The following is a 16092-nucleotide window of genomic DNA, read 5'->3' as shown; positions in this document are numbered from 1 at the left end:
AAACTTGAAATTTCGGATACTAAGGTACGGAAATTCTAGAAGCATTTTTGACTCTATATATTTTTCAATTCTTGTTTTAAGTTATTTTGCAAATGGAAAAGTACATGTCACAAGAAGTGGTTTAATTTAAGCAGGAGCTATAACTAACAAAAACATATTTAGCCGCATAAAATGATGAAGAGTCTTATTAAAAAAAAAAAGAAAAAAAAATGTACAGAACTTACTTAAATTATAAAAAGATTTGAGTTGACTATCCAGTCTTTTAAAATTTGATTTTACTATTCAATCTTTCAATTTATTTGATTTGATTCAGTTTGAAATGTGTTGTTTATCTTTACGAATTTAATTAGTATATATATATATATATATTTCATTCAATTCTCGTAACTATAAATTTACTTAAGTAATTAGTTTAAATTTTGATGTCTAAATGCGGTTAAACTGGCTGACTCAAATTAAATAAATTGAAAGGTTGGATGGTAAAATCAAAAGTTTAAAAAATTAGACAATCAATTTAAAATGATCTATAGTTCAAATAAATTTTATACGTTTTCACTCCACAACAACATAAAAAAATAATTTTTTTTTTTTTACTTCTAAACAAAATGGCAACTTTTGACTCGACACTATTATTTTTATATAAAATAATTGTTATATTGAAAGAAAAAAAAAAGAAAAAATCTCCACCCAACACTCAAAAAAATCTCCACCCAACATAAAAAAAAAAACTTTAAACATGCGTTTTAGTTATAACCTTGAGGTCAAAAGTTCTACGAGAAAAGGTCAAACTTTTTTCGTGCAAAGAAAAAGAAGAGTCCATACAAAATTTCTTTTTTATCTTTTAATTATAACTACCACCAAAGTACCCATCCAATTATCCAAAGATCAAACGATGATATGAAGGTCAAGGTAAACGATATTATTGGCATTAGAATAAGATCATAAATACATTACATTTTACGTAACAAACAAATGCATGTTCTCATTGAATGCGAAAGAGAAAATAATAATAATAGTAGAAGCAGCTTCTTCGAACCGCAACTAAAATTAGCTTTTCCCACGTTGAACATCTAGAAGAATGGGTTTTATAATTATAATAATAATTATTATTATATATATATATTAATTTATTTATTTATCTTATCTACTTAAACTATTTATTTACTCACAAGTCACAAGACCCCACACCCCACGTTTTCTTTGCGTTTGGTGGTTTAATATTTGCATGTATAAATTAAATCTGGCCCACGTGAGATGGGTTGTGCGTCTGCTTCTTTTCCCAGCAGTTTGGGATCTTTGGCTTGTGCTTCTCTTTAGAGGTGTATTGAGTTAAGTTTTTTAATCTTAGAGGACATCTATTGTTTGGTTCGGGGTTAAAGAAAAACTAGTTATTCCAGAAATAGAATTAAGTTCAGGGTTTAGGTGGGGTTAGAGTATTTTTGTGTTTGGTTGGGGGTTGGAGTTAGTTCAGGATAGTGAAAAATAGTATTTGGTTGGAATAGCTGGGATAAGAAGAATAGTAGGTTATTTTGAATAGAAAATAGTGTTTGGTTGGAGTTTTGTGGAGTTAGGTAGGGTTAGTTAACCCGGAATAACCCATTTGAGGTAGGGTTAGCTAACTCTACACATTTTTGGAGATATTTGGGGATAATATAGGGGTTAAGGGATTATTCCACCCCTTAACCCCCAACGGTGGAGGACGTATGGAGTAAAATGATAAAAAATATTAAGTCGGGGGAGATTCTGCAGGATCTGATTACTGTAGCAGCGTGCTGGTGGCTAATCTGGAAGGAAAGAAATAACGCGATTTTTAATAACCACTTTGCCAACCCTCTCCACCTGGGCGTATCAAGGAATTGGTAAGAGAGTTGAGGGACTTTTATTAAGCTGAATAACCTGTCGATTACTTTTACTGTTATTTTTCTTTCTTTTTTTTTCTTTGATCTTTATTTTTCTTTTTGAGGCTATGTTGTCCCACTATTTGTAGCTAAGTTCATTTTCGAAATGAATGAAGCAGACAACGTGCTATATTTTTTTTAAAAAAAAAAAAAGAGGTTAATTTGCTTCGTAGATCGATTTGCGTCTGCAATGATTTGTAATTTCTTGGAAGCAATTTAAGTTTTTAATTAAATCTTAGGAAAGATTAAAAATGTAGTATACAGCTAGTAGTCGCGAGCATAACTAATATTTTTATTCTCATTAGATAAGGTTTGTGGATTGTAGTGAGATCATGTCGATTCAAACATTCATTTACCCACCTCCAACTTATACTCACATGCAGATGCGCTGCTGCTGCTGTGTTAAATATCTATTTGGCCTAGGGATGCAAATGGATCCGGATTGGTGGAGCTCCCGCCCCAATCCGCCCCTACGGGGAGTAAATGGGAGAAAATAAATGGATTCGGGAGGTAAACGGGGCAAATTTTATGATCCAAGACGGATTCGGGGCAGGAAACGGAAGAAATTTTGACCCGTTCCGAATCCGTCCCGAATCCGCCCCGCCATGATCCGCTCCGAATCTGCCCCGAATCGACCCCGAAAATCATTTATATTTTTAAAAAATATTTCTAAAAAATAATGTATTTACAAAAAAGTTCAAAATACAAATAAATTAGTACTCTCATTTCTAATATATTTGAAACTTTTAAATTTTGTTTTGAATTGTAATTGATATTTTTTATTTTTATAATTAATATTGTTAAATTATATATATAATATTATTAAAAATTATTAATTTATATTTTACAAAATATTAATAATATTATAATGTTATAAAAAATATTAGTTGACGGGGCGGATTCGGGACGCCAGCGGGAGGCAGGTTACGAGGCGGGGCGAATTATGAGATGTATTTTTTAACCCGTCACGAATTCGGGGCGGGAGGCGGGGCGGAATTTTGCTAGTCAGGGCGGGAGGCGGGGCGGGTCTCCCGCCCCCAGATTCGCCCCATTTGCATCCCTAATTTGGCCTGATTTTTGGTGTAGTAATATTTTAATGAAGATCTATGTTATTAATAGTATTATTATTAGGCCCTGTTTGGATGAGCAATAAAAAAATTTCATGGAGTTTAAATACCGTAATTTTGGTCCAAATGAAATGGAGTATTCTGTAACTTTAAAAAAATTCCACGGATTTATTTTAAAAGCTGTTTGGATATATATTATATAATTCTACAGGATTTCTGATAATCTTTAAAAATTAGTCTTGGAAGTTTAAACTTAAATTATTAGTTATTAAATGACTTTAAAATATAAAAATTTAAAATAAAAGTTTAAAATTTAAATTTAAATTATTAACTATTAAATAATTTTAATTTTAAAATTTAAAAATTAAAATTTAGAAAATTAGCCGAGATCGTGACTACAGCGGTAGCCGAGATCCACGGGGGCGGCGGTGGCGGCGGCTTGAATCTACCCCAATCTGAAAATAAACCGAGTGGGAGAGGAAACCCTTTACCCTGATCCATCTTATTGAAACCCTTTACCCAATCCATCTTATTTTGGATCCATCCCTAAACTTGAAGTTGTAGAGTCTATTTCAAATCGGTGGCAGTAGTCGATATCCGCGGGGGGCGGTGGCCAAGATCCGCGGGGGCAGCGGAAGCGGCGGCCGAGATTCAAATCGGCGGCAGTAGTCGAGATCCGCGGGGGGCGGTGACCAAGATCTGCGGGGGCGGCGGTGGCGGCGGCGGTCATGATCCGTGGGGGCGGCGACGACGGTGGCTGAGATCTGTGGGGGCGGCGGCGGCGGCGGCGACGACGGTGGCTGAGATCCGCGGGGGCGGCGGCGGCGGCCGAGATTCAAATCGGCGGCAGTAGTCGAGATCCGCGGGGGGCGGCGGCCAAGATCCGCGAGGGCGGCGGCGGCCGAGATCCGCCGGGGCGGCGACAACGGCGGCTGAGATCCGCGGGATCGGCGGCGACGGCAGCGACTGAGGTGAGAGCAGCAACAGCAATGGAAGAAGCCGTGGAGAGGGCAACGGGAGGGAGAGAGACGAGAGGAAGTCACGCGACGAGGCCCAAAAAATAGCGTAAAATGTTACTTTTACCCTATTTTTTAGGGTATAGTTTTTTAGGATCCAAACATTAGGATATTTTTTTTACACCCATAGCATAGTTATACTTTAAACATGCCCTTATTCTTATTCTTCTTCTTATTATTATATATATTTTTTGAATTAATGGAAACATGCCCTTATTCTTATTCTTCTTCTTATTATTATATATATTTTTTGAATTAATGGACAGAGTAGTGCAATTATGAGAAGCACTATACATACAACTGTTCTTTACAACAGAATTAGAGCTACTATACACACTCTTAGACCTGAGATTATTTTTTTCCCCTTTCCGCGAATGAAGATCCAAACTTCTTTGGTTTTGCGAAAACTTTACTAGAGATAGCTGCAGATGAAAGCAGAAGCAGTTGCTTACGCGGCATGAGAGTACGTAATATAAATATGATCCTTCTCTTGTATATGCGGGGATTATTTAATTAATAGGAATGGTTAATTTCCATGCATGGAGAGAGTCTTTAATTAGTAGAGGGTGCAGCATAAGTATAAAAAAACTCCAATCAACAAATCAATTCAACCGAGCCAATTGTGTCTTGGATTCGGGCTAAGTTTAGGTTGGGTTAAACTTGGGTTCACTTGATAAGCTGGACTTTGCTTATTATTCTCTAGATCATGAGTAAATAGAATGTTTTTTCTTTTCTTTTTTTTTTTGAGGAAAAGGTAGCATGCTACCCGCTTCATTCATTGGAACAATGAATTAAACTATATAGGTGAGGCAGTAAGGCCTCTAAAAGGGCGAAAAAAAAAAAAGAGGATTATCCAGGGTCGGACTGCTCCCACGAGTTTGTCAACAACGAGATCTTATGCACCAGAAGGCTCGGGTTAGGAGGGACCGATCGGAAGATTACTCCATTCCGTGCTTCCCAAATGACCCACCATCCTGCAGCTAGTGTGGATAGCCTGGTCCTCGTCGATTGGCCACCCGGCCTAGCCGACCGTCTGTCCCAGAGAGAAAGCACGTCCTCTCCCAAGTTCGAAGGTTGGACAGTCTCAGAGGTCGCCACCCGAAGGAATCTAGCAAAAACACACCGAGAGAATAAGTGATGAACAGTTTCCTCTTCACCTCCACATATCACACAAGCAGTGTTTCCCGACCAGCCTCGCCTGGTGAGATTATCAGCGGTTGGGTGTCTCTTCTTAAGGATGAGCCAGCAAAGCACTTTTACTTTGAGGGGGATTTTCAGTTGCCAAATCTTTCACGCTCGGGTATCCCTTGTACCCCCATCACTTAACGCGACGTAGGTCGATTTTACCGTGAATCCGCTATCATGGCTCTATCGCCAGAGTACTCTATCTAGCCCGTGCTCAAGTTTGAAGACGGAAATTCTATCCCTAAATTCAGTCAAGGTGGGACCCAACCCGTGCCCATTCCTATTGTCATCGGAAGGAAACATGGTCCAATCCCATCCTTCGCGAGTCAGACAGTCACTGATTCTCAAGTATTTGTGGGTCGATAATCCGTAAATCTCTGGAAATGATCGGTGTAGAGTGGAATCCCCACACAATCGGTCCAACCAGAGATCGATATTATTCCCATCACCTAGCTTGTAAGAAACTCCCCATCTAATGATATCCCTCTGGCACAGAACTCCCTTCCACCAAAAGGAGTACGGTCTAAAGGTTCGACCTTCTTTCAGGGGTCTTCGTCGTTGATAGAACAAGGTGTGAATGATCTTGTTCCACAGGAGTTGGGGCTCGGTGTGGAATTTCCACCACCATTTGGTTAAAAGAGCTTGGTTCAAGATGGTTAGGTCAAGAATCCCAAGTCCACCCTCCTCGATCCTTGCGTATACAAACATTTTTCCAGACAAATAGACACCCTTTGCTTGGTAGTTTGCTTCTGCTTGACCAAAAAAAATATCTTCGCAGGGACTCGATGTGGCGGGTCACCCAATTGGGTGCCTTAAATGTAATAGAATGTTGATTCTCTTTTGAGAAGGATAGAAGTAGGATAATAGAGGTACACTGTTACAATAATGTTTTACTTTTCTAATATTGTAATATATATGTTGAATTGGTTCACATTGGATTAAGCTCAGGTTAGGATTCAGTTTTGCTTAATCTAACATAGCCAGTTAATCAATTTGGATCGGACAAGTTTAGGTTTAATCCAGTCCTAGTAATTTTAGGTCAGGTTAGCTGCTCTGACTCTTTCACTAATAAGAGATTATTTGGCAGCGAAAAGTTGGAGAGCTGGAAACTTGCAAATTTCGCGAACTCGACTTCAACCCCCACCCCACCGAGGAGTGGGAGTTCGGATAATTTCACCGCTATGATGTCGAAACTAATGCTGACGGTGACAGTTTTTTTCGAATCACGAGTTCAACCTTCGAGATCTAGAAAACAAAAGCCAAACAGGCCTGACGTTGACTTGGGCTTAACTCGGCCCGATCATCTTGAACAGGGCTCGGGTTTAATGCATAAAAAATATGAGGCTGGGTCGGATCGGGTAGGTCAAAAGTAGTTGGCTTGGTCGTATTTATGATTAGTTTAATCTTTTGTATATTTTCTATGTTATAAGCATTGGACTAAAAAGATCTTCTCTGTTTACATAAGTAGGTGTGACTAAACGTGTAATGTGGGCTGTGCCGAACCAGCACGGCACAAACAAGACCAGGCCTGTTTTTCCCAACCAGTCGTCCAGCACGGTTTCGTATCCAAACCGATCTGGGCACGGTCTGGCCGCGTCGTGCCACGCCATGGATTTTATAGAGTACATGTGAGTTTTTTTTTTTTTTTTTTTGTGTTTGGTCTTCTAAAAAAAATTTATTTTAAAAATAGTTTCAGCAAATTTATATTTGTAAAAATGATCATAGTCCTGCCACGCAAGCGTCGCGTCAACGCCACGTGAGCGGAATTGAGGCCAGTTTATTAAGTTGAGCACGGTGAACTATTTATCGTGTCTAAACACCTTGTTCAACTTAAAACGGTGAATAATTCACCATATTCAACTTAAAACCATGACGCTGACGTGGTACCTGCGTGGCGGGGATAGGACCAAATTTGCAATTATAAATTTGATGGAGCTATTTGTAAAAAAAAAAATATTTTGAGAGTGCCAAATGCAAAAAAAAGGCCGCACTATAGTTGTATATTTATTAAATAAGTTTTAGATGGTTTTTTAAGAAAATTATTGAAAATTTGAATAATTTTTCCTTTATTTGTAGACCCATTAAGCACTCCTAGTTGTGACCCGTGGTGTTCGTGGGGATTTGACAATCTCACAATAAAAACACTAGCAGAAATTAACCTCTCTTCTAAAATTTTTAGGGTCCGTTTGGATTGACGTACCTATAGATCCAACGTAAGTCAAGAACAGTGGTGTTCGAGTTTTTCTGAAATGTGATTATTTTTTGGTTGTTTGTTTTGACGTAACTCGTATAGACTGAAAGTTAAATTCAATTACTTTTTCTGTTTGTTTTGATGTAACTTGGTGCTGGTAAAATTAGTTTTATGAGTTCCGTTGTTTATTTTGATGTAAGTAAGTGGATTCCATTATCTCCTAAATATAATAGTAAATTTACCGCTATAAAATTTAACTTATTATATAATTAATTTTTTTTTATTATTTAAAGATAATCCTAATTTATTATAAATAAGGTAATTCTAATCTATTATAAGGGAAGTAGAGTTTAGATTTTACTGTTTAATAAATATTTTAGAGGAAGTTGAGTGTGGTGGAAGTTGAGTTCGGCACTTTAGAGGAAGAAGTCGAGAGTAGGTGAATTGGAGGTCTAACGTAACTTGAGTTATATTATATTTTTCATTAACACCAAAATAAATAACGAAAGTGATGGAACTTGAGTTCCATCACTCTACTTATACTAAAACAAACATGCCTTATGCGCAATGCTTTGCCTTCTTATTGTATAGTATTCAGATTGTCCTTTATTTTTTTAGGTACATGAAAATTTTCATACTTATCGATAGTACATATCACTTAATATGAGTAGGGCTAGAATATTTTTACAAGTATCACCCAAGTGATACTTGTGTGTTTTTAGCCATTGGATCTACTTTTTGATTACTAATAGTCCTTGGATCAAACACTATTCCACCTACCACCATCTACCACCATCATCTCAACCTCACATCTCTCCATCCAAGGGCTAAAAACACACAAGTATCACCTATCACCATCATCTCAACCTCACATCTCTTCATCCAAGGGCTAAAAATACACAAGTATCACTTGGGTGATACTTTTACAAGTATTCTAGCTCTACTAACTTAATATTGTACAACACAATATAAATCTCCTTGTCAAACAGAAGGATATATAAAAGGAAAAAAAAAACAGTACAACACATATTTCCTTTCTCAATAATTGTAGAAGTGCCACACTAACACTCCAAAAATGGAAACAATTTTCAATCATTACAACAGTAGCTTTTTGATTTGAAATGGACTTTGAATTGAAGTTGAGTTTGGTGAAATTTTTTTTTTTTTTTTTTTTTTTTTGCTGTTTGTTTCGTAATTATGAAAGTGTAGTTATATTAGTTCTGCTGTTTGTTTGGTAGGAAGTGTACGATTTAAAATTATAATTTATATATAAACAATAAATATTTTAATAAATAAAAATAATATAATTATATTTTTATATAATTAAAACTTAATTTAAAATAACTATATAATTTTTTATACATAAATTATAATAATACAACAATAAAATTATAAAGTAAAAAATATTAATAATTAATTAATTAATTTTTATCATATTTTAAATATGTCAACTTAATAAAATAATAATTAATACCATAATTAAATATATTTAAATAGTTATCTTTACTTAGTTTATTATTTTATTATTTTTTCTTCTCTTCTTTTTATCGTAGTTGACTTCAGCCCACGATGGGCCGAAGCCAATTACGCCGTTTCAGGTTAAGTCGGGTTTCAACCGTAACTTATTTGCGGCAAATCAAACTGCAACAAAACTGATCGTTTATAGCGAAACGACTTTCCTCCTCTTCACTTCTAGGCCAATTTGCATAAAAAATCCACTTATTTTGGGCTTTTGCAAAACCGGGCCACCTTTTTCGTTTTTGCAGATTCGGTCCGCTTTTTCGTCCGCCTGACCAAAATACCCTAATTACTTTTTCTCTTTCCTCTTTCTCTCTCCTCTCTGTTTCTATCGTTCTGTTTTTTTTTCTCAACATTATAAGATCTAACATAAACCTCCTTTAGTCAATCGTTTACTTACAGTTTACTTACTTACATTATTGAATCCTACACAAATACAACTAACTATGGAAGGACTACGTTAGACAAACGGTTCATGGCAAGGATCAACCTTAGAAACATAACATGAACAACGCTGCGGATCCTGCATGTCCCCTTTGAGACAGGCAAGCCGCCAGACAGCCGCCGCGGCGCTAGGCCGGTTTATCCGCCCCCAGCGCCCAGCACTGTCAAACTGAACAGTCGTTCACTTTCGCCTCACGGTTAAAGGTCGCCCTTTCGAAGTTTCGGATGGATAGGGGCAGACCTTTATCCTCCTATATAGATACCTAAAGCAGCAGCCGTACGGAGCGAGCTGTCCCCCGGTGCTGCGTTATACCCACTAACACCTGGCGAACTGCTTCAGTCGCGTGAAAAACGGTCAGGTGTGGTGGACCCGCCCTTTATTCAACCGCGTCCATGGGACACCAAAGCGTGAAATAGTGAAATCATGGGACACCAAATCTTTGGTGTCCCATGATTGAACTATGTTTTTATTTTGGTGTCCCATGATTGAACTATGTTTTTATTTTAGTGTCTCATGATTGAACTATGTGAAATTTGGTGTACCATGATTTCACTATTTCACTCTTTGGTATCCCATGATTGAACTATGTGAAATTTGGTGTCCCATGATTTTACTTTTTCACGCCTTGGTGTCCCCCCTAAAAACTTCAAAAAGGATTTTTTTTGAAGTTCTATATGATAGTAATCAACCTTAACAAAATTAGAATCAATGTAAAATATCATATTACTTCCAATTCTTATTTTAATAGATAAAATAGGGTTTTATAACTTTTAATCACTCCCCATATATTTAAATAAGATGGGATAAAGAAAAAATTTTAAAAATAGATAAGTTTAAAACAAATAAACCTAAAGTTTATCCGGTTAAACGTATTTTTTAGGTGAATAAAACCCGAAAACGTTTTGGCCCGGTGGAAAAAGCAAAAACGTCTAAGCCAGGCGAAAAAGCAGACGAACTGGTTTTATGGGAATAATGAAAAAGAGAAAGGAGAAAGAGAGAGGAGAGACAAAGATAGCAAGACAAAAAAAAAGAACGGCGTGGGCGGCAAGAGAGAGCTTAGGAGGACGCAGCAGGGATAGTGGCAGCACAAGGGCTTGGCGTGGGAGGAGCGAGGGGGGCCGCTGGGCGTGGAGTGCTGCCGGGGGTGCCGGCGAGGAGGCGGCGGCGGAGCCGCCACGCGCCGCCGAGGCTACCGCGGCAGCCTGCTCCTCTGCAAAATGTGCGGCGTTGCGAGCCGCCTCAACCGCATGTCGCTGTCGGGGTCGTCGGGGTAGAGCGCCGCCACCACAGCTTTCGAGCAGCCGCTACCACTCCCTCGACGAGCTCCACCACGAGCGCGACAACTCGAGCCCGAACCGCCGGCGGCTGGACGCGACCAACTGCTCCGGCGCGTCCGGCGCCCGACGCTGCTCGCCTCTTCGGCGCTTCGAGCCCCGGTCGAGGCGGTGGTGGCGGCGCAACGAGGCGGCGTCAGCGAGTAAGAGGAGGTGGTTGCGGCAGCGAGGATGCAACCGCCGCCGCCGCCGCCTCCGCCATCCCCACCCCGGCTCCTGCTCCTCCGCTCCTCCTCTCCCCCTCAGCCAGATCCCGACCCCCAGNAAAAAGGTGGCCCGGTTTTGCAAAAATCCAAAATAAGTGGATTTTTTATGCAAAAAGGCCTCACTTCTATCCCATTTCCACCCAAACAAATATGCCCACACCATCTTCAGTGCATACAACTTGTCTTCCTTACTAGAATATTTTTTGTAACTTGTCTTCCTTAGTAGAATATTTTTTGTAAATAGCAAGTGAATGACTTTAAGGTCGGGAGTTTGAGCTCCTGTGTGTGCTTAAACTTAGAACTTTCAATTTCGGACTTTGAATATATATATATATATAGTCCAGCTATGGTGCTTGTAAAAGCACCAAACACTTGGTGCTTGTAAGTTTTTTACCTTTAGATTTACTCCATGGATCATTTTCAACCATTAGATTATACTATTTAACCAACCAACCACTCAACCCTAGAATGCCTATATCATCCTAACCGCATATCTCTTAATCCAATGGCTAAAAATCTATAAGTACCAATGTCTTGATACTTTTAAAAGCATAGGAGCTCAATTATATATATATATATATATAGAGTGAGGCTACTATGCTATCGGAAGCACGGAGCCTTCCGTGCTTCCAGCTCGTTTTCGATGTTGTGACTTTCGAATCGTCGATTGGCTCCGTTAAACTTGATCTAGAGTATTTGAAGTACCTAGAAAATAAATTTTATTATTTTTCGATATCATTTGCCTAGTGATCGAATGGGCTCAAAATCAACAAATTTCAATGACCGTAGTGAGCCGTTTGCAAGTTTAACGGTGTAGAAATATCCAAATCACGTGAAATTTTGATATAAAATTTTTTATACTATATAAAACAAGATCAATATCTTTGATTTAAAATTTTAATATCATATTATTACATTTTGTAAGATTTTTATTTTCAGCCGTTGATTTTGAGCCCCTTCGTTCACTAGGCAAATGATATCTTAAAAATATAAAATTTATTTTCTAGGTACTTCAAATACTCTAAATCAAATTTAACGGATAAAAATAATCAGAGGGTTAAATCTAACGGTGTAAAACTCGATAGCATCAAATCCTTGGTACTATCGATAGTACTTCAGCCGAACTTTATATATATATAGAGTCCGGCTGGAATACTATCGATAGCACGAAGCATTTGGTGCTATCAAGTTTTCTGCCGTTAGATTTACCTCTTTTATCATTTTTATCCGTTCGATTATACTATTCAACCAACTACCTACTCAACTCTAGGGGGCCCAAATCATTCTAACCGCACATATTTTAATCCAAGGATAGAAAATTTATTAGTACCAAATCATTAGTGCTATTAATAATATTCCAGCCTAATTCTCTCTCTCTCTATATATATAGTATTAAGATTGTCCTCTAGTTTCTAGGTATTTGAACATTTTCATACTTAATCCAATAGTACATGTCACTTAATATTTCACAATATAAATCTCCTTCTCAACAGAAGGATATATAAAGGGAAAAAAAAACAATACAACACATATTTTCTTTCTCAATAATTGCAGAAGTGCCACAGTAACACTCCAAAAAAAAAGAAACAATTTCCAATCATTACAACACTAGCTAAGCCCTGCACATTCTCCTGTGTCTGGATCCTATGAAATAGCAGATGCAGTAATGCAACACCTACCCAAAATTATTTCCATATATCCATAAATCAGTATTGTATAAATGACAATGAGCGAGTATTTTAAGGTAAGTAGTGTTGCCCTTACTTGCTTAGTAAATGAGACTTGAATATAGATGGAAAAGGTTATATCATCAATAGAATTACTATCAAATTATTGATGGTGGATGTCCAAAGCCAATGACTTTGTTCAACCTAAAATATTTCCTTTCCAAATTTGCAATTTTGCATACCAATAGTAAGACTATTTTAGTGATCGTTCCTTAAGTAAGTGACAAAAAATTTGATGGTTGGTATTCAAGATCCCAAATTCGAATTCTAATTAATTCATATTTTCAGCTAAATTTATTTCTACAATGAAATAAACGAAACGGATAACATGCTATCTCTCTAAAAAAAAAAAAAAAAAATAGTAAACTATTTTAAAAAGTTGTTGATGGTCTAGCAAATTTTATACAGAACATGATAGAAAGAGATGACTGCAAACATATTCGAAATATTATATAAAATACTGGCTTATCAATAAGATTTTCGAATGCGTTCATAGATACGCGTAATATCACGCATCTGCGCCGGCCTCCTCAGCTTTTGGAGTCGCCGCCGTTGGCGCCGGTGCCCTTCTCCCGTTGCGGCCGCCAAATCCGGGGATCCTGAAATTCGCCACGAGGGCGAGCCAATCCACCTCCCTCACCCGCAGCACCACAAACACGGCGAGCCCGCAGATGAAGCCCATGGCGGCGCCCCCGGAGCTGGCCATGGACACGGCGGCGCAGGCGAGCATGACGAAGGCCTCCTCCTTGCCGGACACGTCCCGCGCGGCCATGGCGAGCTCGATCCCGGAGAAGAGGAGCAGCACGCCGAGGATGCCGACGGGGAACTCGCGGAGGATGCGCACGAAGGAGGCGCCGAAGAGGAGGCCGAGGAGGAGCTTCCCGGCGGCGAGGAAGAGCACGGCGGCGCCGCTGCGGCCGCCGAAGCGGTACTGCCCGGCGAGCCCGCCGGCGCCGTGGCAGACGGGGACGGCGCCGAACCAGCAGCCGACGAGGTTCATGGCGCCGACGCTGACGGAGACGGCGGCGACGGAGACGGGCCCCTCCGGGCGATCCGGGAAGAGGTCGGCGGAGAGCTTGCACACGGCGATCACGGAGTTGAGGATCGAGAGCGGGAGCTGCGGGATCGCGGCGCGGAAGAACCCTAGCTTGAAGTCGTCCCAGGTGATGCGGACGACGCGGAGCGGGGAGGGGCCGAGCTTGATCTGGGCGAGGACGGAGGGGTCGCGGACGAAGCAGAGCGCGAGGCCGAGGAGGAAGACGATGAGCGCGGAGGGGATCAGGGCGCACGCGCGGCGACCGCGACCGCGACCGCGACCGCGAGTGCGGCTATCGCCGCTGCGGCTATCGTCGTCGTCGTCGGCGCCGGCGCCGGTGGTGAGGAGGAGGAAGAGGAGGGCGGAGAGGGCGAGGACGATGCCGTCGAGCCCTAGCCATGGGCGCGGGTCCGAGGAGGAGGAGGAGGAGGAGGAGGAGAGGGAATTGGAGGGGGAGGAGAAGGGTTGGAGGAAGCGGATGTAGGAGAGGGCGGAGAAGGTGAAGGAGAGGCCCTGGGAGAGCTGGACGCCGCGGACGACGGGGAGGGGGAGGAGGCGGTAGAGGGAGGACATGAGGCCGGAGGCGCCGAGGAGGAAGAGGGCGGCGGCGACGGAGAGGCCGGCGGCGGCGATGGCGGGGAGGGGGAGCGGCGGGGAGGAGGCGATGGCGACGGCGGCGATGGACTTCATGGGCTGGACGGGCATGGGCAGGCCGAAGAGGAGGCCGGTGAGGGCGTTGTAGAGCGCCGTGAAGACGAGCGCCGTGCCCAGGTCGAGCCCGCAGGAGAGGGAGAGCGCCAGCACGATGGGGATGAAGGTGCCCAGGTCCCCCACCGCCCCCCCCAGCTCCGACCACACCGACGTCTTCAGCGCGAAGCTCCTCGCCGCCGACGGCCACCGCACCCGGAGCCAGGCCCGACGACCCGACAGCAGAGGCTCCGACGCCGAGGGGGCCCGATCGCCATTGCCGAGCTCGTCGGCCATGGCGGAGGAGGAGCAGGAAGAAGGTGATCGGTGATTGACGAGTGGTTACTGGTTAGTGGTGGGTGGTGATTAGCACGTTTGCAAGCAAGGCATTCGGTCCAGGTACGCCTCCATCGCTTTCTGTAAATTATTATTATTATTACTCTTCAGATTATTTTTCCTTTTAATATTTATTTTATCATTAGATTTATGTTTTGTTTTGGATTATGAAAAAATTACGTGCGGTGAAAAAATACGATTAAAAAAAATATTTTATTTATTTTCGTACGTAATATTACGTTCTATATATCACGATAAGCCAGCTACAATGCGGTCTCATCGAAAAATACAAAAATATATACCTACGTGCTTACCAAACTAAGTCTTAAAAAAATTCTTTTATAATTTATTATTATTATTATTATTATTATTATTATTTGTTGATAATGATTCCCCTAAAAACCTTCCTTAAATGACCACTCTCATGCTCAACCCTGCGGGGAGGAAGTTTACTAGGTGGCAGTGAATTACATCGTCAATATATCCGGCCAATCACTTTCTCTTTTTAGAAGATATAATAAAAAAATATTTTAGAAAATTATGATTGAAGGGATAAACTCGAAAATAGTTTGATTGATTTGTGACAGTCATAATATTTCTTGATTTTCATCTTTCAAAAAATTAATTTTTATTTAAGCAACGCTAGTTCTATAATTTTTTTTTTCTTATTGTACATTTTACAATTCCACCATTCAAGGATTGATAATTCTTTACTATTCCTATCACTCACTGTTTTTGTATTATTAAAATCCATGAAGAATTTTTTAAATCCTAATAAAAGTTGGAATTGCAACTCTTGGATCAAGAGTTATAATCCTACAACTCCTTTCGGATGGTAGAATTAGCATTTTTTATTTTATTTTAAAGTAAATTATATTTTTGGTTTCCAAATTATTAGTTTTATGACACGCTGGTTTTTATACTTGATTTATTATAATTTTTGACTCGAACTTTTCAACCGGCTGTAATTAAGTTCTATAATTCAATTAGGTTGATTAAATATCATCAAATTATTGATATAACAATAATGTAGCATCTGAAGTATTGTCGTACCATCAATTACAACATTTTCACATTGTTTCTATATCAATAATTTATTAATATTTAATCAACTGAATTGAACTGTAGCATTTATTTAATTGCAATAATTTAAAAAATTAGAGTAAGAAATTATGACAAATCAAAAATTGAAAACGAAAATGTCATAGTTTGGGAACAACAAAAAGTGTAATTATCCCTTTTATTTTATCTAGCTATATCTGTCCGCTAAACAAAGAAAAAAAATAAAATTATAATTTCATTTTCTAAGGCAAAATCACCCAATCTATATATATATATATATATATATATATATATATATATATAGAGTCCGGCTGGAATACTATCGATAGCACCAAACGTTTACAATTGGTGCTATCAAGTTTTTCGCCGTTAGATTTAACCCTT

The 16092-nt window shown here is 39.8% G+C and overlaps 1 protein-coding gene across 1 annotated transcript; it reads right to left on the bottom strand.

Moving 5' to 3' along the window:
* Positions 12929-14775, bottom strand: LOC109715993 (molybdate transporter 2). The gene has a single exon (XM_020241259.1). The coding sequence runs from the start codon at positions 14605-14607 to the stop codon at positions 13096-13098; it is 1512 nt and encodes a 503-aa protein (XP_020096848.1). The 5' UTR covers positions 14608-14775; the 3' UTR covers positions 12929-13095.

This window comes from Ananas comosus, linkage group 1 (assembly GCF_001540865.1).
Source record: "Ananas comosus cultivar F153 linkage group 1, ASM154086v1, whole genome shotgun sequence".
NCBI classification, from domain to species: domain Eukaryota; kingdom Viridiplantae; phylum Streptophyta; class Magnoliopsida; order Poales; family Bromeliaceae; genus Ananas; species Ananas comosus.
The sequence above is the reverse complement of the archived record's forward strand: the minus strand, read 5'-3'. Positions and strand labels throughout refer to the sequence as shown.

Excerpts from the sequence above, each read along its gene's own strand:
- LOC109715993 (XM_020241259.1), bottom strand. The coding sequence starts at position 14,607 with ATGGCCGACGAGCTCGGCAATGGCGATCGGGCCCCCTCGGCGTCGGAG.